The sequence below is a fragment of the Anguilla rostrata genome, chromosome 11, assembly GCF_018555375.3.
Source record: "Anguilla rostrata isolate EN2019 chromosome 11, ASM1855537v3, whole genome shotgun sequence".
Taxonomy (NCBI): domain Eukaryota; kingdom Metazoa; phylum Chordata; class Actinopteri; order Anguilliformes; family Anguillidae; genus Anguilla; species Anguilla rostrata.
The window spans coordinates 17,330,230-17,352,313 of record NC_057943.1 but is presented as its reverse complement, the minus strand read 5'-3'; the positions used below and the strand labels follow the sequence as shown (position 1 = coordinate 17,352,313).

General features: G+C 41.1%; 1 protein-coding gene and 1 long non-coding RNA gene across 5 annotated transcripts; one reads left to right on the top strand and one right to left on the bottom strand.

The window, feature by feature from the left end:
- Window positions 1–5,173: 5,173 nt before the first annotated feature.
- On the bottom strand, window positions 5,174–6,965 carry LOC135234129 (uncharacterized). 2 transcript variants are annotated; one of them, XR_010324020.1, is made up of 2 exons: window positions 6,534–6,965; window positions 5,174–5,920 (listed from the first exon to the last, which is right to left on the bottom strand). It is a non-coding gene; the product is annotated as an uncharacterized LOC135234129 (long non-coding RNA). The 2 variants fall into 2 exon arrangements; XR_010324019.1 differs by lacking the exon at window positions 6,534–6,965 and adding an exon at window positions 6,188–6,345.
- On the top strand, window positions 5,822–20,988 carry nr2c2 (nuclear receptor subfamily 2, group C, member 2). Of its 3 annotated transcripts, none has more exons than XM_064298372.1 (15): window positions 5,822–5,996; window positions 8,602–8,680; window positions 12,149–12,259; window positions 12,418–12,618; window positions 13,301–13,406; window positions 13,546–13,725; window positions 13,863–14,010; window positions 14,702–14,792; window positions 14,878–15,011; window positions 15,409–15,574; window positions 16,028–16,149; window positions 16,246–16,385; window positions 17,100–17,237; window positions 17,413–17,518; window positions 18,009–20,988. In XM_064298372.1, exons 2-15 carry the CDS (start codon window positions 8,639–8,641, stop codon window positions 18,181–18,183), a joined length of 1,860 nt encoding a protein of 619 aa, XP_064154442.1. In that variant the 5' UTR covers window positions 5,822–5,996; window positions 8,602–8,638; the 3' UTR covers window positions 18,184–20,988. The 3 variants fall into 3 exon arrangements, with proteins under 3 accessions (XP_064154442.1, XP_064154440.1, XP_064154443.1); XM_064298370.1 differs by having other exon boundaries at window positions 5,823–5,996; window positions 15,409–15,586; XM_064298373.1 differs by lacking the exon at window positions 8,602–8,680 and having other exon boundaries at window positions 5,824–5,996; window positions 15,409–15,586.
- The last annotated feature ends 1,096 nt before the right edge of the window (window positions 20,989–22,084 follow it).

Here is a 22,084-nt window from a genome sequence, read left to right as displayed (position 1 = left end):
GGTGCCGGTGTGGATCAGAATATGGCCTGGTGTGCCAAACTCAGGGTGGGAAAGGATTTGGAGTGCATCCTCTGTTGTGGGGCACCAGATCTTTGACACTTTCACATTGGGGAAGAGTTTTTGAATGAATTTGCCATTTGAATCAATAAGGATAGCAACCTCAGTTTCTTTTTTCAGGGTGGTGGGCTGATGGTGTGAGATGCTGGGGGGGAGGGGCCACGGGGGGCTTGAGAGCTTCTCTCTGCTGCATCCTCATTGGTTGGTGGGGGCTCAGTGGTGGGAGGGTTGTTGGGGGTGAGGGGTTGTGGCTGTTCTGTACTGGTAGATGTCTCTACAGTCTGTTTTCTGTGCTGCAGCTTCACCATGATGGCTGATAGTTCCCTTGTCATTTTGTGTCTCTCCTGCGCTATTTCTCTCCTCATGATGTCCTTTGTTTTCCTCAGCTCTGTGGTGAGGGCCTGGTTGTCCTTCTGTAGGCTGGAGATCTGTTCCCTCAGTTCTTGTGTAGAAGACTCCAGCTTACACTGGTTTAGTTGTTCCTGGAGGTCAGGGTGTGGTGTAGTGCTGGTGGAGAGCAGCTATTCTCTCAGCTCAGTGAGCTCCACTTCTAGTAGAGCCAGTCTGTCTCTCAGGAGGCTGACAGTGTGGTGGTCTGGGTGCTGGTTATCATGGCCAGGCATGGGGGAGATTTGAGCAGTGCTGTGGACCTGGCTGTCTGCTGTCGCAGTGCCTGTGGTGATGAGAGAACTCGGAATGCTTCCTGTATTCTTTTTAGGTGCTGCCACTTTCTCCAGAGTGGGGAAGTCTTGTCCAGAGGAGCCAAGGGCAGCTTCGTTACCTTGCACCATGACTGTACCATTTTGGTAAAAGCTGACAGTCAGGAGCCTTCTCTCTTGGTCCTTGTCTTCATCCTCAAAGATCTGAATTTGTCTCCCCTTGCAGATCCCTCTCTTGGAGATGAAGCTGTAGTGCTTTGATATGGCTGTATGCCATGCAGTGACGTGCTCAGTATAAAAAAGCACGTTGGTAACAACACCAGTGTTATTAGAGCGATCAGCATATAAAGACTCTGGGTATTCTCTTTAGACTCTATATCTGAACTGTATTCTTCCATTCGCTGATTTTATCTCCTCTGGGTACTCAAAAAAGCGGGGAAACAAAGTATCTGCTACTGCTGCTGCTGCTACCTCAGTGGCCATATTGCTATGGCAACCAAATAAACAACCGAATAAACAATGCTATGGCAACCAAATAAACAAGATGGAGTGTTTAGCTAGATAGTTTGATAGAAAAAATAGCTTTGCTCTTTTCAGTGTATTTTTTCTTTTAGTTGGAAGCTGGGGCTCACGCATAGGAAGATTAGATTAAAATCAGTGTAGTTAGGGGCTAACTAGTTAGCTAGCCAGTATCATTAGCTAGCTTTACTTAGCAAGTCAAAGTTGCATAAAATAAACATACACTGAGGTTTCCCAGCTAAAAATTATATAGAAAAATACAAGTCTTCTTTATGAGGGTTTTTCTCTTGTTCTAGATGTTCATCTCTCTCTTAACAATCCAAAAGTTTAATATTATATCAGGAGCTCTTCTTCAGCATGTCATGTCTATCTGATGTCATCTCTCTCATTCAGTGAGCAGCGTTTTATCTGCTGTATTGGCATATTTTAGGGCTAATGTCGATTTTATTTTGTTGCTACGGAATACGATTTCTCTCAGCATAATGACGGATTCAAAGACTAAACGAACTCACCCGATATTGTCTTCAAATGGAATTATCCATGCCAAAGAAAAGTAATGATTCATCCTCTCAAAAAGCTTTAACTAATAAACTTCTAGTAGAAAAAAACGAAATATCAGCTCGGCATCCCTGCTACCTGCGTACTGCGCTCAGAGTACCGTATTATTTATTTAGACACTGGCAGACTACATCATAAATTGTGTCTTTTGTTTATATTCAATATTAGTAACTGCAGCGAGAAACTGCAGCTGTAGACATGTTTGTTATGTTACAGTAGCAACGGAACAAAGCCGACTATATATGTATTACCGTCATTGTTTTATTATACCAGTGTGTTTTCGCGCGTTTGCACAGAAACTAAAATACTATCAATAAAATGGTTTTGCTATTTCTCAGCATAATGACAGATTCAAAGACTAAACGAACTCACCTGATACTGTCTTAAAATGGATCCATGCCAAAGAAAAGTAATTATTCATCCTCTCAAAAAGCATTTACTAAGAAACTTTTAGTAGCCTAGCATGCACTCTGGCTGGCACTGTCTTCCATTGCTTCCCCGACGTTCAGACCATCCCCTCACTGATAAAAACTAGACCTGGCTACGGTGTCGGATTACTTGCGTCGCCATGGATGTCTTCTAGCCGCTTGCCGTAAAGAAGTTTACTAGATGTGGTAACACTTTAGATTTGGAGCTACAGCTCTTCCGCACCCCAACTAATAAAAAAGTCCAAATGGCGGGCATACAATATGGCGGACATAGGTGGTCCCAATAGCAAAGTTGTAGAGCACATTCAGATGCATCGGTCAATGCAGTTTTGTGTTGATCTGACTTTCAGTGTGGGAGTTATGACCTTTTAAACATGACCCTTTGTTATAGCGCCACCATCTGGCCGACAGAGGTGATTTGTAGTGCCTGAGTAGTGGGGGGCCATAGGAACCCACCTGCCAAATTTGGTTGGTCTACAACTTATGGTTGCTGAGCCTCAGACATTTAAGCGGAGAAAGCTTCCATGCCCAACTAAAAAGTCATGAGGGGAGCTGTAATGGAAGGCCGGCATTTTCCATTCCAGTGGCTCTACGCCCTTCCAATTGCCAGCTCCGCCCCCTTGTTAAACCAACCTGAAAACCATTCTAACTAATCAAGCTCAGTATAAGTAGGAGGCCATACAGTTGTGAAGGTGTAGGAGTTTGCTTTGTGAAAAGACTGTGTGAGTGTTACAGATATTGTGTTGGAACCTGTGAATTACCTGTTTTCTGTCTGAGTGCCAGATTACCATTTTCTGCGTGAGGAACTGAACCGTGTACCAAACTGTGCTTGTTTTTGACCATTCTTTTGTCTACAATTTGTCTTGTCGGTAAGCAGCTTAGCTACCCGACTTTAGACAGGGCCCAAAAGACCTGTATAGTTAGGCTCACTTGGAGCTAGCGTTTTGTTTGTATTATTTTGCTTGTTTTCCCTGTTTTCAAAATAAAAGTCCCGGTTACGTTGACCGAGACAACCATATCCGTTCTTGTGTTTGTGTTAAGTTATTGCACCCGTCACCCCTCCCCGGTGGCGCCTCCTATCGTTGGGTTACAATATATATATATATATATATATATATATATATATATATATATATATATATATATATATATATATATATATATATATATATACACTCACCGGCCACTTCATTAAGTGACAGGAGTGGCACCCTGTGTGGTCTTCTGCTGCTGTAGCCCATCTGCTTCAAGGTTTGACGTGGTGTATGTTCAGAGATGCTTTTCTGCATACCTCAGTTGTAACAAGTGGTTATTTGAGTTACTATTGCCTTTCTATCAGCTCAAACCAGTCTGGCCATTCTCCTCTGACCTCTGCCATCAGCAAGGCATTTTCGCCCAGAGAACTGCCGCTCATTGGATATTTTCTTTTTTTCGGAGCATTCTCTGTAAACCCAAGAGATGGGTGTGCGTGAAAATCCCAGTAGGTCAGCAGTTTCTGAAATAGTCAAACCAGCCCGTCTGGCACCAACAACCATTCAAAGTCACTTAAATCACCTTTCTTCCCCATTCTGATGCTTGGTTTGATCTTCAGCAGATCGTCTTGACCATGTCTACATGCCTAAATGCATTGAGTTGCTGCCACGTGATTGGCTGATTAGATATTTGCGTTCACGGGTGCAGTTTGCAGTTGAACAGGTAGACCTAATGAAGTGGCCGGTGAATGTATATATATATATATATATATGTATGTATCAGGCATTAGCAGACATTCTTTACCAGAATGACTTACACAGTTTATATTTCTTTACATATAAACTGTTTATACAACCGGACATTTTGGCGAAGCAATTCAGGTTAAGGATATTGCTCAATGGCAGTGCCCCACCGGGGGATCAAACCAACAACCAGAGTCACAATTCATGTTCTATTCCATTATGAACTATTATGCTTTTCATAGTGAATGACTATAAACTACAGATTTGAATATAACTTAATTAAGGTATTTGAACAATCACATAATTGAAGATACTTTAAGAGAATAGAAAAATGAACACAAAAGACTATTATCTACACATCTGAAACTTTGTTGTGGCATGGTTTCTGAATTTATGACATATCTAAGTAAGTGTTGAGTTTGACAATACAGAACCTCAATGAATAAAATCTCATTCAAAGAGAATATAATTTCTCAGTGCTGCAAATAGACCTACCTTTGTCACCAATCTATTTGAAAAAGAAATTATGATTAGTACTTTTTTTTTACATTTCTGATTTTTAAACATTATTATTTTTGCATTAATATTTAGTGTACCAGACTGCAGAACCTAGGCCATAAAAATGACCTTTACTAACCTTAAAGTATTGTAAATCTCATAACTTGCATGCAATAGCATATTCTTTGTGTATGAATCTACTAATTTTATATCTCAACATGTAATACAAAAATCACACAATGTGATAGTGAATGACAATGCATCACAATATTTAACAAAATTCTTAATGTCTCTTCCTAACCTTTATAACTGCAACACACTAAATTATGCAATTCTATACATGGAGATTATCATAAACTGAAAATTATTCAGCCTACCAAAAAAAAAACAAGACTTGTGGTTTTATTACTGGGAGACTTACCTCCCACCCACATTGATCAGATCACTGGACAAGAATAAATATGAGGCTGTATATTATTGCATAGTGAACATCAGTAATTTATACTCTGTTTTATCTTCCCAGTCATAAGTCAGACTTGGGTCAAATACATACTTTATGTATTTCCAGTACTGAAAGTCTTTTAAAATGCAGTATTTACAAACACAATAAAACATTTGAGTGTATTTGCCATATGTTTAGAAATTTGTTTGAAATGATTATTTTAAATCTATTTACAAATGCAAACTATTTGATATAATGGATATTTTTTCATATATTTATGTAGAATTACAACCAACATAATGCTGATCAGTCTTTTAATTAAAATATGCACCCATGGTGTTCAGAACTTTACTTCCATGTACATTCGCATAACTCAAGCATTGTATTCGAATATAAATGACTCTCCACTTCAAATTTTATTCCAAAATGGCACAAAAGTGGACATCTATTCCATTTCTATTGTCCAAACATAATCAGCTAGCTTTTACTCGAATAAAGATCAAGTCTTAAGTCAAGTAAACTGATAAATGTATTCCCTAACATTTATCTAAGGAATTATACACAAGCGTTTTTATCACTCCTACATGCAGTTTTTGAAATATCAGTGGCATTTTAAGGGAGTGTGTGAAAATACTTGGAACTTGATACATAACAAGCATTGGTTCTTGAGAAAGTATTTTAAATATTGCAAATATAAAACTAGCGTATAAAAACAGCATTTTAAAAACAAATATTTAAAGACTCATCCAAGTCATCAAGTTCAGTTTCATGATCACTAGCCGTGCATTTCTTTCCTAAGCTGCTGGTTCTTTTCACTTTCCTGACCAGATACAGCCATTTCAATACATTGCATTGTATGAATACAAAAGAAGAAATAAAATTTTAAAAAATTGGCCAATCAAAGGCGGTCCTTCAGGTGCAGACAGGCTGACGTCACCGCTGTCTGGCTCGCGCCGCTCTGTGCGCTAGGAAGGAGAAGGGCGCTGGAGGAGGAAGAAGAAAAAACTCCCAGCACGCTGGCGGAACGGGGTCACGAACTATGACCTTTCACAGAAGAAAAACAATAACAAGTAATTTTAAAAAAACCAAGATCTAACAGCTGCGTTGTTTATTTAAGGAGGTAAGCATTTATTCCACTGTCAAACAAGCTTGCGGCAAGCTATATTGAAACGCTATCGCGGCAAAGGGAGGTTAATTTCACTTTTTACAGGCTACTGGCCTGAGCGAGCCCCGGCAAGTTTGGGCCATGTCTAGTTTTCAAACACAGGCGGTGCTGTCATGCCATATTATTTTGGGCTAAATCAATCTTACCTGATAAAATAATGGGTTACGCGCATTATACGGATTAATTGGCGTTAAGACGACATGTCTTTTCGTACAGCTACCTCACTGGCTACGCGGTCCAGACGAAGACAAAGACGAGTACTGGCTGCCAGTGTGGTTTGCTTACGAGCTATCGCGCAGCTGAACCCGACCCTTTTACCTTTGCCATCCGAGGGACATGGGGTTGCTTTGCAGGGGTTGTATACATAAACAGAAAGGTGGATGCCTATATTTCGCCTTCCAACTTTTACTGATGGATATGACATTTCAAATCACGGACTTCTCGTGGGTTACAATGCATTTTAATACATAGTTACATGGCTGGGCGACATACCTTGGCTTAATGCCAGATTCTCCATTTTGTTCCTTTTTTCTGTCTTTGAATTCGGTTTAATGTCGGCAGGAATTAACCGTTGAATGGCTTGGTGTTGGACCTATCAGGGAGTTGTTTGATGGTACATTCATGGTGCTACGAGCCAATGGTAGAACAAGTAATGGTTCATCGCACGAATAGCTACCCCTTCACATTTCGAAAATGTATTACCAGGAAGGTAGTTTAGAAAAGCTAGCTAGCTGTTGGCTCGGTACCTATAGGAACTTGCACGGTTGTATAAGAACTTGTGCATTTCTGTGGTACCTAGCCAGTGCCAAATGTTTACCCATTTTTAGCAGGAAATTATACATTTATATTCGACTGCTGTAAGTCAGCGGACATGGCAACGTTATCGAGTTTTGCATATATTTTCTTTCACAAGTGTTGCGTTCATTCTGAATATTGAGCAGATGTATTGTTTTCTAGCGCACCCGTATTAGCTGGCAAGCTAGGTTTAAATTGTTTCAGAATCACTTCGTGAAACGATCCAAACTGAATAGTCATTAATGCATTTTTATTAGCCAATCGATAATCTGCGATGAGAGTAGTTTTACTGTAAGTGCGTGCGTGTTTTATTAATGCATCATATCTTTGATGGGACATTTTAGTCCATGGAACTGACTAAAACCGGATGCTACGTTTGTTAAAGTATCACTTGAAGTACACAGCAATGGCATAAATATATCAGCCAACCATTGTTTTAGTGTTTTACTTTTTATGTTGAAAATCAGTGCAGGAATAAGACAGTATTTAAATAATAAGTACTTTGGTCTGGATTGCCGTTCAAATTCCACATGTAAATGGAAATTCAGCATTGGTAGCTATGTAATTACCCTTCAGCAAATACATCTATTTCTGGCACCCAAATGAAGTTACACTAACACTCCGCTGTCTGTGTTTATCTTTCGACCCTCTTCTAGCACTCCCTCCTCACCCTGTCATCCTCATCTCTGTCTCCCTCCAACCTTGGCTGACCTTCCTTTTCCATTCTTCTTTCCTTCCCCGTGCACGTTCAGGAATCTTTGATTGAAGATTTCTCCTCCAGCTTCTTAAGCTCCACAGTGTGCTAATGGATGTGGCTGTTGCACACTGGGGTTTAACCTTGTGCTCATGTTAACTCTTTGGAGGGAATACTATTGATTGTTCCATCTGTAATGGAGATCCCAGAGATGGCTGTGGCAGAGCTTGTATGTATTGCAGAGAGGATGTTAAAAATAGAAGACTCAGGAAACTTGCAAGATGATCTGCAGAGGAATACAGTGAAGTTAGATCTGTTGGGAAATCTAAAGGAATACTTTGAAAAATAATATGAGAAAGGTGCATATAGTGAATCCAACCGTTAGAGTGAATAGCAGTGCAACTTGCTGTCTGCATGGGCCTTGCAGAAATGATACTAAGAGTAAGATACAGTAGGATGGAATTTGGGTCCACAGAACAGCAGTATGTTTGGTTGTGTTGGCAACCAGGAAGCTCAGCAGCTTGGCTGTTACATTTCTCAACATAATACATCGACTCAAACATTCCTTTACTCCAAAAACAATTAGTTAAAGCAACAAATACCTCTTTGAGTAATCCACTTTACCCCAGAAAACACATAAATAAAATGTATTTTAAATACTCAGTGAGTATTAGGAGGCATCACCATGGAGGAAGGTATGTAGCAGAGATCTCAGGATGTAGTTAATGGTAAATGTATCTATGGCTGCTGGCTTTTCTCTGAACAGGTTGTCCTAATGATCTCACCGAATTGCTGTGAAGTTCGCAAGAAGCCGTGTCATTGTCTGTGTCAGGGGTTGTTTTGTTCTTCCTGGACAGGCTGTGTGAAAATGTGATGAAAAAGACTAGTGTACCATGTCTCATTTTCAGAGGTAACAAAATGGTTGTCATTTTCCAAGAATCTCCTGGCTAGTCAGCGGCTATTGATTTAATGTACAGAGACCATAAGACTTGGGGCAGATGTCTTCCCTATCATAGCAGCTTGCATGAATGCTTCTGAGAAGCCTCTTCAATCACAGATTTTCTTTTACAGAGCTGCTCCTGTCCAACCTCAAATCACATGATGCATCATGTGGAGAATCAAAGCATCTTCAAAGCCACTTTTTCACATTGTGAGTGTGGGGGAGAGAAGTCCCCCAGAAGTATCCCGATTCAGGAAAGGCTTGTTGGTGTAATATCAGTGCTGAGCCCAACATATGAATCTATGCCAGTACCATTGTTTTACTAGTAAAACCAATGTTTAGAGAGTGGAGAATGGGTCTTGTATGATACTGTAGGAGGGAAATGGTTTAAACACTCAGAAGAGATTTCTCTGCTGTAGTGCGAGTAGCATTTAGTTGGTTGAATATTTGTATGTGTATGCAAGCATGGGAATCTTAAATTGTAACTCCGATAATCAAATCTGGAGATAACACTGAAGACATTTTTTCACACATTTATCCATAGTATTTTGGGGGGGAAATGTGATCGTGGAGCCACTAATCTTTTGAGCTGTTAGTGCTCTACATCCTTCAAAGTTTGGCTTCAGAACAAACCACAGGAACAGCTATTCAGCAGAAATGGCTGCTTGTTATTTGACAGAAAAAAATTCTCAGTTAAAACATGTTAAAACAGAAATGCATTTTCAACCATTAATAGTTTTTAATGATTTTCAGCCAAACATTTGGTATTTATTGGTATATGCTAGTCTAGTTTTGCATGTCATATATGCTCCCGTATCTTCCATTTGTTAACAAAACTCCTTTAAATCAGCTTGATTCTCCATAGATTGTAATTGTAGCAGGTTGTAAATTCAGATGCCTTTTCTGAAAAGAGTGATTTTGCTCCATATACATTTGCGCTGTGCCGTTGAAGGGAACCATGAGATACAGCAGTGCGTGCACTTAATGGGGCTGGCTTTGGCGGAGTGTCAGCAAAGAGGACACGGAATGTTACTTGTGTCTTAAGGAAAATGTGCAAACAACTAAAAGACAAAAACCAAAGTGAAAGCAGAAGTAAATTTTGTTTAAGTATGGGTACAACAAAAAAGTTTTTTTTAAAAAGACATTATAGTCTGTATGCCTATTATTAATTAGTAACATGGGACTGACACAAGATATTTCAAAGATATTTTAGTTTTTCAGAGTTCATAAATTTTAGGTATAGGCAATGTGTATAATGTAAAGGCCATATTATGTAAAATGGCAGTTTTCATTTTAGGGATTTGGCTGTAAGGTGGTGCAGTAATGCATCTCTGAGTTTGTGTAAATTAGTTGTCAGCTATGGATTATCCACCCTCCTTTATCTCTGCTATAATAAGCTTGCATGTATTATCCTGTGGATCTGTAGGTCATGACAGAGACATGTGGTTCTTTCACCGAATGCAGATATGTTTGTTTTGTTTTTTTGTGTGAATCTAGCCCCTTCCTGATGTATGCATTTGCTTATACACTGTGAGTACTGTGTGCACTCTTTTTAAGTAAGAAAAAGTCACTGGGAAAAGTACTGAAACCTTGTGGCCATATTTGGGAGGTTTTGCTCCTGCTGGTGATGTGGTGTATTTGTGGTGCATGTGTGAACAGTGCTGATATTTCCTGGGGAGGGAAACCCTGCAGGAGGTGCTGGCCTGTGCCGGCTAATCAAATCGCTGGATAGAGATAGCCCCCCCTAGACCCCACCCCCACCCCCTGCACAAAATGAGTCCTGCTGTCAGACAAAGTGCTGCGCAGTGGGGCAGAGACGTGGGATCATGTCGATTCTGCTTCCTTGGTTACCGGGGACTGATAGTGCACTTGACCTTCAGAGGCAAGGGGGGGTCACAGAGAGGACATATTTGAACAGCCTCTTTCTTGCCTGGCTGCTGGGCCCCCTCCCCTCCCCAGAGCAGCGCGCGTTGGCGCATGTGGAGACCTGTCTCATGCTGTGCTTTGATGAAGGTCCTCCCGCTAAGACCCCAGGCGTCTTTGTTCCAGCATCTCCAGGAGGGAGGAGTGCATAGCGGCGTGGACGCGGTCAGTCCTGAGCGCCTCGTGCAGGTCGGGGAGGTGGGGGGGAGCGTGTGAGCAGTTGGTGTCTGCAGAGGAGGGGGTGGGGGGAGGACAGGACAGGGCATACATGACCTCCTATGATTAGCCAGGAAGCATCTGCTGTGCTCACTGTCTAGAATGGGAAGGCTTGTGTTTGCATTGGAGGTGCAGTAGCAGGGGGAGGGAGAAGGTGCAGGAGTGTGTGTGTGCTGATGAATTAATTTCCATTTGTGATGACAGACATGGTGCATTGAGTGGAGGTGTGTTTCTAATATGAAAAAGAGAGCAGGGGTATCAGAAGGCACTGGATATTGCGGGGACTGTCAGCCGTGCCCTGCACATAGTGACCTTATATAATTAGCTTTTGCTTTATTGTGCTAAAGGGGACAGAAATCTCATTTTGAAAATCTATCTATAATCTGGGAATGCTTAATGAGGGGACATGCGGATGAGTTTAGTGGAAAAGTGTCATAAGGCTCTGTTACACGAAGCTGCCCTCTGGAAGCTTGACAGACGGACGCTTCCGGTTGGTAAAATTAGCATTTTAATGTCATTCTGTACTGATATTTTACTTTGACCTGTGCAGTCCTGGTGGACCTTCCCCTTGAATCAATGAGAGAAGATGGAAGAACAAAACACTTCAGAACAGGATTTTTTTTAAAGTTGATCATTGTCTCCTTTAATTTTTAAAAGTAGACAAAACAACTGTCATTTCCACTGATTTCAATAAAGAATATTTCAATTCCTTGTCAAACATTGGCCTCTGCTCATTATTCTTAATAGCTTTTTTGTACTGTCCTTATGTTTTTTGCTGAGTACAGTTATTTCTGGGGGGTGGGGGGGTTTTAAAAAGGGTAGGTGCCAAAAATGATTGGCACTCCATTGGCACTGTTTTCAGTACTTTTGCACCTTCCCTTTGCAGTACTAAAATGATAAAACTAAGACTATTCTTTTATTGTGTTTTATGGGATTAATGATCATATTGGGGGAGCTTCCGTCTTTCGTCTGTACAGAATCTTTCAAGATCCTTCGTTCTGCGCTTGTGGACTTCCATCTAAAATTAAAACTGCTCATTTTTGATCGGTTATTGTCTGAGACTGAGAAGGCCATCGCAGAACAGTAATTCTGTGGTCAGTTAACCATTTTTAAAATTCATTTTGCAGTATACCTGAGATCATTAGGTTGTTGAAAAATCAGTTCTGGCCATCACCACAGTATTTCCCCGTAGGTATGGCATCCTTTTCAGCATGAGTGTCCTCCTTCCCTTGACAAAGACACTACTAGTGTGCCTGCCCACAAAGCTCAGTTTGGGTCTCATCTGACCATAGCACATGGTTCCATTAAAGCTTCGGCATTGGAATGGTGGGTATGTCCTTGCAGAAGGATGCCCCCGTTAAAAATAATGTTGTATGTACAGAGAAACATGGTGGTGGACCTTTGATGTCACGGGGTTCGTAGCCTTGCGTATTTTGAGTGGCAGGTTAATATCCCCGTGCAGGAGTATATGAAAAGCATGAAAGGACGTGGCGCAGAGAGCACTGCTGCGGAGTGATGTGTGCACCGCTGTGTTCTCAGGTCCAATCGGTGCAGGCCTCCTCCCCAGACTCCTCAGTGATGAGCGGCTCTCCACAGCGCATCCAGATCATCTCCACCGACTCGGCTGTCACCACCCCGCAGCGCATACAGGTGCTGCCCTGCTCTGACACTGACCAGCGCGCTGCAGCGTCTGTTCATTTGGTGATCTATGATGTCATAAAGAGGCCATAGAACGCAGGGAAACGTGGGAATAACAAATACAACCCTGAATGGCTGAATGAAGTTGTCGTTAACCGTTTCCCCCCCAGATCGTAACTGACCAGCAGACGGGTCAGAAGATCCAGATTGTCACGGCAGTGGACCCATCTAGCACTTCCAAACAGCAGTTTATTTTGGCTGCCCCAGATGGGTCCGGTGCCGGCAAGGTGATCCTGGCCTCACCAGAGACACAGAATGCCAAACAGCTTATCTTCACCACAGCTGATAGCATTGTGCCTGGGAGAATACAGGTATGCACGCTTCTCTCTAAAATGCTCTTTTCTTCATATATTTGTTAATGAAAAACATTTTTTTTTTCAAATTGATGCTAACACTAACAGCTTTTGAGATCAGAACAGTTTTTCCTGATTTTCCTTGCAAATGGATCTTTATAAAGTGTAATTTTTACCCCCACTTTATTATTCATTGGGAGATGTTTTGATATTGGTCACCAAGCCTCAGAACATGTTTACAGATGAACACCATTTTACGCTCACCACAACTGTCGCTTAAGAAGAACTCTTGCTTGTTTTTGTTCATTGTTTCTGCACATTTGCCTCATCAGTTTTCAGTCTTTCTGGTTAAAATGGCTCATTATTGGTGAAATTATCACATGTGCTTTGATAGTCAGTAGGCCTACAGGCATATCTTGTCAACAACAACTTCACAGTTCAATAACTTGGGGAGGAGGGGGAGATAAGAACAGGGCTATAATTCATTTTTATAATAATGATTTCATTGATTGCAGTAAGTGGTGGGGAAACTTGCGGGTTTCTTCCTTAACCAACAGAGTTTTCTAAATGAAGGTGCTGAGACCACTCGCATATTTCAAAAAGGGGTTTCTGTCTCAGGCGGGGCAGACCACTGTAATTGGAAATTGTGTGGTGTTAAAAATGATGCCCCGTGTCCCAAGTGACCCTGTGTTTGACTCAGATTGTAACAGATGCAGCGTCGGTGGAGCGTCTGCTGGGCAAGGCGGGGGACGTCGGCCGGCCGCAGCCTGTGGAGTACTGTGTGGTGTGTGGGGACAAGGCCTCAGGTACCAATCACTGCTACACACATCTCCCCACACCACTCTCAGACCTTCTTATACGTTTCATTCTGGTCTTCATAAATATGTGTGTGTGTAAACTGCTATTTGGCCTCGGCATTTGTGTTACGTCTGGGATTTGTCACAGGGCGGCATTACGGGGCCGTGAGCTGTGAAGGCTGCAAAGGCTTCTTCAAGAGAAGCGTTCGCAAGAACCTGACGTACAGCTGTCGGAGTAACCAGGACTGCATTGTCAACAAGCACCATCGTAACCGGTGCCAGTTCTGTCGTCTGAAGAAGTGCCTGGAGATGGGCATGAAGATGGAGTGTGAGCATACACACACATACAAACAAGCACAAACCTGTACACACGCACACACACACGTTTGTTTTTGCGCACCCACATCGATTGCACCGTCTTGCATTTTTTGGTGAATCAATCTTTTTACTTACTGTCTTGCACAGCTGTGCAGAGTGAGAGGAAACCAATCGAACTGCCGAGAGAAAAGCCTGCAAACTGTGCAGCTTCCACTGAGAAAATCTATATCAGGAAGGACCTGCGGAGTCCGCTCATCGCCACGCCCACCTTCATCACAGACAAAGATGGCTCCAGGTGAGGGCTGTCTGTGCCTACGTGGGGTGTCTGCAGTACGACTCCCCCTGTGCACCAAAACCAGTGTCCGAAGCACACTGCATTTTAATTACTGCCCTGATGATTGTGCCCCCTACAGTCTGCTGGTACCTGAGTGCAGAGCATCTCATCGGAGGTTGTGTGGCTTTCCCCTTAGGGTGAGATGAGCAGAGAACGCTCAGGGTCAGGACACACCAAGTGTGCTGGGAGCGAGGTAGCATTATGTGCAGACCTAATAGTGTGCAATGACTGAGGATCTAGTTTTCCTTTCATTTTAGAAAATGAGTGTGGCGAGCTTATTCTTAATCAATGTGTAGTGGCACTATTTATCTTCAGAGGAGCTGAATATGATGGGAACGAGAAAACGAAGGTTTAGAGCAATAGTGGCATCGAACTGTGACCCTGAGTGCATTTTAGCTCTGATTTGAAGAAGGCTGGGGTTGGGATACTGGATCCAGAATCTGGAACGTGGCAGTGCTAATTTCATGTGGTGCAGAGCACAGAGCATGCTGGGGTTTTGGTAGAGCAGACAGCATGCTGAGTGTGATGGATAGACCTGTCTGTGGGGGTTACAGGTTCAGGTCAAATGTTATTGACTAACAAGCAATGGAAGGAGGCGGTTCCGCATGCGATTGACTGACAGGATTAAGGGCTTCTGTGATTAATCTTGCAGGTCTAGTCTCCTTGATCCCGGAATGCTGGTCAATATTCAGCAGCCATTGATACAAGCAGACGGAACATTACTTTTAGCCACAGACTCAAAGGTAGGTGTCCGGTCCATTTGTATGGAAACCCTCCTTTCCCTTCACCGAATAGATTTCCCTGTTAATGTTACTTTCTGCATTTCAGGCCGAATCAAACCAAGGTGACCTGGGAACACTAGCGAATGTAGTGACGTCACTCGCCAACCTGAATGAGTCCCTGAACAATGGCGATACCTCAGAGGTCCAGCAGGAGGAGCAGTCTGCCAGCGAGATAACACGGTATCCACCTTCCCGAGCAAACACAGCAGCCTGTGGATGTGTCAGTGCAGCCGGACTGAGTCACATCAGAGCCCACTGGCCTGCTAGCTTTGTGCTGAGTCTTCATTAACCAGACAGTGATATTACCCCTGTGGTGTACTCACCTTTCCTGCAGCCAGATCCCTGACCCTGATCAGCCCACCCCAGCCCTCAGAAATAAAATCTTGAGATTGCCCTTGGATATGCTTTAGGTTACATCATGATACAATATTTTTGTCCTTCATATTAATTAGAACAAGCGCAACAACCAATTACTTACAAAAATGGTCAGTGTGGGAAGCGATTTAGTTAAATTATACTCCAGGTAGCATTTGAAGCTTGTAGCATTTCTGAAGTGTTTCCTCTTCCTTTCCCCCAGTGCCTTTGACACCCTGGCCAAAGCCCTTAACCCTACAGACACCATTGCAGGACAGAACTTAGTGGAGGGTGTGGACGGGGCAGGTGGGGCCACTATCCAGGTGATCAGTAGAGACCAGGCCACGCCCATTATTGAAGTGGAGGGACCGCTGCTCACAGACACTCATGTTAGTTTTAAGGTTTGTATTCCTGTGAAACAGAAGAGTGCATGGATCTTCTTCCTGAGTGACCACGCTGATCTACTACATAGACCTAGATCAGTTTTTACAGTTTTTTTACTCCCGTGATTAAATTTATCAGCCCAAACATGGAAAATATTTCTAAGAATTTTCATCAAGAAGATGATTATAAGATTAATGAAGAGAGTGCAAGAGTAGAAAAAAGTGCATAATGCTTCCTCATATTTTCCCCATTTTTAGTCTTCTACCGTTAATGTGCAAGTAGTAAAACATTTATATTTGACATGGAGGCATGCTGGCCCTTACAGTACCTTGTAAATGTGTGCACTGCATTATGGGGCCACTGGCTGCCTCGTGGAGGGAAGGAACATCACGAGGGCAGGACTGATATAATGGTGAATTTAACATACTAATTCAGTCGTGTGTGTCTCTCCGTGTTAGCTAACGATGCCCAGCCCCATGCCGGAGTACCTGAATGTTCACTATATCTGTGAATCTGCCTCTCGCCTGCTCTTCCTCTCCATGCACTGGGCACGTTCCATTCCAGCATTCCAGGCCCTTGGGTGAGCTCAGCTACATCCTGGTTTAACACACACTATGCTCCAGGCTGGAACGCTGTCAGAACGGTGTGTGTGTGTGTGTGTGTGTGTGTGTCTCAGTCAGGACTGTAACACCAGTCTGGTGCGTGCCTGCTGGAACGAGCTGTTCACCCTCGGGCTGGCGCAGTGTGCTCAGGTCATGAGCCTCTCCACCATCCTGGCTGCCATCGTCAACCACCTGCAGAACAGCATTCAGGACGGTACGGCTGCTGCTCGCAATCGTACACGTCATATCCTTCAGTGCCTACCACGGAGCTTTCTGTGCCCCCAAACCACCAACAGCCTGTTTGTATTAACAGTTAATTATGGCACATTCACAATTTACAGTTAATAGAAAGGTTATGATAGTCACTGATGTCACTATTGACACATTTATTCATCTTTTCATGTTAATGGTATTTCTTCCAGACCTTAAGATTAATTACCTCCTCACTCACTTGTTATATTCATTATGTTTTTCTTTCAAAATAGAATTTTCTTCTATATAATTTATTCTAATATATTTTTTCTTCCATATAATTTGATGTATCACCAATGTATTATGCAGTATTCTTTCCTGTTTAAGGTATTCCTATTTTACCTGGTAGATGTGGAGTACTGTACTCCGATCCAATAAGGTGTTTTGCCTAACATGACATGCACTTTTCATATACAGCATATGCAGTGAACAACAAAATTATTGAGTAAAATATGCTTTAAAATACAGGTAATAAGGATTGTATTGCATTATATATGTAAATATATAATGCAAACAAAGTAGGCACAGAAATGAAATGATAATCTGTCTGAATTTTTCCTTAAAATATTTAGAATTTTGTGGGTTTCATACCTTTAATTTAGTTGTTCTCTGTTCTGACTCCTCCTGTTTGCAGTCATTAATGTCAGAGTTGTAAACGGAGTGTTTCCTGTTGCAGATAAACTGTCAGGGGACCGGATCAAACTGGTCATGGAGCACATCTGGAAGCTTCAGGAGTTCTGCAACAGCATGGCCAAACTGGACACAGATGGCTATGAGTACGCCTACCTGAAGGCCATAGTGTTATTCAGCCCAGGTGAGTTCTGCATAGATGCACCTACCTGAAGGCCATAATGTCATATAATACAGGTGAGGTCTAAATAGGTACCCTATCTGAAGGCCATAGTGTCATATGATACAGGTGAGGTCTGAATAGGTACCCTACCTGAAGTCCATGGTGGTTACTCACTGAGACTGGCACTCTCCCACAGATCACCCCGGCCTGAGCAGCACCAGCCAGATTGAGAAGTTTCAGGAGAAGGCCCAGATGGAGTTGCAAGATTATGTTCAAAAGACTTACCCCGATGACACCTACAGGTAAGGTCACTACCCCAGGGTCACCTACATGAGTGACACCTACAGTTGAGGTCCTCTTTCCTGCTGAAACCCACAGTTACAGTCATATCGCTCAGTGATATCTGTATTTGCTCGTAGTTGTTGGAAACCAGAGTACCTCCTGTATTTGAGTAGTGGGAACAGAAAATAACATTTCTGTGTTAGCATAGCAACAGCAGCTTTTGTCAGAAGATGAAAGAACCACCAGAAGGCACTGCCTTCTTCTATCAGAGCAGTCAGTGCAGTAGAATCACCAGCACTGAGTAAGGAGGATCTATTGGGGGAACTGAACACTCTCAGGACATATTGCCATACGTTATATTTCCTGCTGCATACAGATCACCCGTGCTCTCATTCACAGATCCAAAATGCGGCCATTTATGCAGCAGCCTGATTATTGATGGAGCATTGTGTAGGTTTGTGACCTGTGCCTGTACCACGTTCCCCTGTTATACCGTGTGTTGCCTCTCAGGTTGGCCCGGATCCTGATGCGTCTCCCAGCCCTTCGACTGATGAGTTCCAACATCACGGAGGAGCTGTTCTTCACGGGCCTCATCGGGAACGTGCCCATCGACAGCATTATCCCTTACATCCTGAAGATGGAGACGGCAGAGTACAACAGTCAGATCACAGGCTCCTCTGCGTGATCCCTGCCCCCCAAACTATCAGCAATTAGCCACTGTTTAAAGCTGGCCCCTTTTTTAATTTATGTTTAACTTTTTTTCAAATTTGAAATTCCTATTTTAACTTAATGATGATGATAATAACAATAACAATACTAATTATGTAGGCCTACTTACTCTGGTAACCTTTCTCAAAGTTCTGTATTTATTTGGTGCAGTTGTATAAAGAGCCCGGGTTCTATAATGACTAGTCTTATAGAGAGATAAGTTTATTTAGTAGTACCGCTCTGCTCTTATTCAGATTCCATTGCATGAACTGTTAGTCTCCTTATGTATTTTGCACATGAAATGGGACAAATAATATTGGATGACTCTGCCTTTCTTTTTTAGTATCTTCAGCAAATGGTGGCAGCGCAGATATGTCAAATTCACCCTGCTAACGCATTTTAAACTCTTTTACATCAATGTGAAAATTATTCTTCATGGTAGGCAATATAAGTGAGACGATAAATCAAAGTACTAATTCTGCTTCCAGTATCACAATTAGACTGGAATGTTTTAATAGGTAATATATGAATGAAATGCCCTTGAATGTCCTTATTTTGAAAACATGAAACCATGTACATGTTGTTTATAGAATACCAATAAGTGTTTCTTTCTATGTTTAGAAGGTAACACTTAGACTTACTGTGTGAACTGCATGTTTAACCTATAGAAACAAGGATGCTTTACATTCTCTGAAACCACAGGTATTCTGAATTTAGTTTGTGGGCAGTTGTGAGTAGTTATGTAGCTGTCATTATTTCCGCCATGCTGGACATATTTACTTAACATCTGCATACCTGAATATAAGACCGACATTTCTTATTGATGTCAGTTAGATTGGTTTAGTTCTGCCCATTAATAATTTAAATCCTTGTAAGGTTGTGATGGGAGGGTGGCTTTGTGAACTCCTAAGTGGTGTGAGCTACCATTTATTGTTTGCATTTCTGTGGTTTGACCCAGTGAGATTGGATTTGCTGTGGAAAGCAAAGTTTAATTGGTCAGTCAAGTGAGTGATTGACAACTCCTTGTAACCCTGCATTTTGGGGCTTGTTAAATGTTACTCAAGCCCCAATTACCACTAGGTACAAAATGAAAAGTGACTTTAACATTTAATACAATAATGTTATCTAGGTGAATCATGTGAAAGCCTAAAACAAAAGCATATTGAATTTGGGAAGGACAATTTTTGGTACAGGTACTTCATGGATTCCATAAATTATATACTTATACTTACTATATCTTTATTGTCAACCTTTTTTTTTTTTTTGCAAATGCATATGAATTTACACATAATTGCTTTTCCCAAGCATAACGTCTAACGAATAATAACAGTGGGGTGTATTTATTCATTTGTCCTTAACTTTGATTTACAAGTAAATGCATGTGTTAAACCTTTTCTTTACCAACAAACTCAGTTTGTTTTAGTCATGGTTGAACTTGCCAAACTGTGTTTTTTTTTTGGGGGGGGGGGGGGGGGGGGGGAGAAATTCTTGCTTTCAACTATTAATCAAATTTAAGGACGACGGATAATTGAATCTCAGTCATTGTCATTATGTGTATACAATCCTAATTAATCCATATTGTATGTGCAATGTAATACATTTATAGGCCCTTTCCTCTTCTGCCATGACAATCAGGTGCTGTGGGAGATGCGTTCATATTCTGAGAACATTGTCTTTTTTCACTAATTTATTTCATCAGGCTTATTTCTTCGCAAATTAAATGATGCAGTAATCCAGTGTTGACAGTCCTGCAAGGTGCAGCAGTTCTAAACATTATTGCTTTACTGAAAGCAACAAAACACTGTGGGTCTTATGTGAAGGTGTGTTTTTGCCATTATATTTTTTAAGGCAAGAACTCCTGGTTTCAATGTGTCTCACTGAATCGCTATATTGTAAATATATTTGTGTGCTGTTCTTTTACCAGTTAAGCATTTCAAATAATTAATGCTGTTAGCTTTTACTTTCTACATTTAATTTCTATTAAATGTGCATTATGTTTTTTTACTGCACGGTAAACTGAGATGTTATTAAAGATGTACATATCTATATATAGTTTCAAAAACGTAAAATCTTGAATTTGTTTTAAAACAAAATTTCCCTCGGAATGAAATGCACTTATAAGTACTAGTGCATAATTGTTTAGTTTGACATGGAAGATTACAAAGCCATGTCTAACCATAAAATCCACTGTTTTTGGTAAATCTGAATTTATGTATACCTTATTTTTTAAACAGAATTATATGTATGTTATTTGTTCTCTGGGTTTAAAACCTGCCAAGACTGTTTCGTATCACTGTTCTTTTATGTGAATTGAGCTTTGTACTGTACATGTAATTTCATTAAATGAGTGCATGTTCTTTTTTTATTCAGAAAGTTTTATAATCCAATGAGTGTCTTCAATTCTGGAGAAAAGTGGCATTGTTGTTTTTGTATATAGGGCATCGCAGTGCATGGAATAGCTTATGCATTTTATTAAATGCTGTAAAAATGTGGAGTTACAACATTGTGGCTAAAATACTACTACCATACAAAGCAGTTTATATAATTAAATTACATAATGCAATTAAATGCCTGTTTCCTTGTTAAGTTTACTTGGTTCTGTGTGAAAAGGAAAAAGTAAGATGTGGTCAGTGAATGAAGTGCTTTTTTCTGTAGATGGATTCATTTTTATGAAATCGTTTGTGTTGAATGTGGTCCCATACCTTTTGACCTTTTGAAGTCCGATTTCTGAAGACCACCTTTCTTTTTTGCTTGTTTAAAATGGAATAAATAAGGAAATGTGTGAATTGTTATGTACACATCATTTATATAGTAGATGTTTCTTGTTCTTTAAAAATGTCCTATATTCTACCTCATCCTAACAAAGTGCATATGTGCACTGATGTCATTTCAGACAAGTTCTTGCAACATTGTTTTTTTTTTTTTTTTGGGGGGGGGGGGGTGGATATAAATAAATTTAAATAAAATGAAAATCTGTCTAGAATACAAGCCCACCCTCAAGTGGTCTTCACAAATTCTACCTAACATTTCCCCTCAATTACAACACCGTTGAAAAACAACTTTAAGCCAAGCTTAAATTTAAGCACAGGGGCGCATTTAAACCAAACTGGAATGTAGAATTGCACTTGATTTGAACACATGGTCATACCCAACTCAGCCAGCTCCAAACCAAGTGTTAAGACAGCAGGGCAGGCAAAGAGGGAAAAGAAAATGCAAGCAAACAGAAGGGAATATGGCATTACAAAGCAACAAGGGTCAAGGAATTCAGCAACAAAAGAACAATTGGCATAGAAAATTGTGATTTTAATATATTTAGCGTTCATTTGATAGGGTTCATTTAGTAGGTCTACAGCAGGCTTCACCCACTGAACTTTGCGAATTCTTATTTGGTTCTGTACGCTCACTGTGACGCTCATTTCTCAGCTCCACACGCACGATATTTGCAAAACTAAATACACGCCACCAAATAAAATAAACAGAATAAACACCCCACTTCACAGTCGACAAGCGCATATGATTTCCAACTCAGAAATTATATTATCCTGGATTATGGTGGTTACTCCGCCTCATAGAATATGCTCCGCCCTCACTTCAGCGTGTCTACTGCTACTGACTCTGCTCTGCTCCAATCGTGATTACTATTACTCAATGAAAGATCCCCTTCTTAGGTCTGCTAGTTAGTGTAGTTTTATTTATTTCTTCTAAGATGGGTTAATTCTTTTTAAACATGTTTTATTGCAATATAGATGAACAAATGAAAACAAAACACGCACTTCTTAAATTTTCGTTTGATAACCTTTTCACATATCGAGCCGAATAAAAACAGTTTTATCATTATGTGCAGCCGATGAACTACAAGTACATTGATGCAATACGTA

What these genes read in the sequence shown, in the direction of transcription:
- nr2c2 (XM_064298370.1), top strand. Translation starts at nt 8,639, where the DNA reads ATGTGGAGAATCAAAGCATCTTCAAAGCCACTTTTTCACATT. An exon ending in CCACCCCGCAGCGCATACAG is followed by an intron (nt 12,260 to 12,417) that starts GTGCTGCCCTGC and finishes TTTCCCCCCCAG; the next exon opens with ATCGTAACTGACCAGCAGAC. An exon ending in GATGGGCATGAAGATGGAGT is followed by an intron (nt 13,726 to 13,862) that starts GTGAGCATACAC and finishes TGTCTTGCACAG; the next exon opens with CTGTGCAGAGTGAGAGGAAA.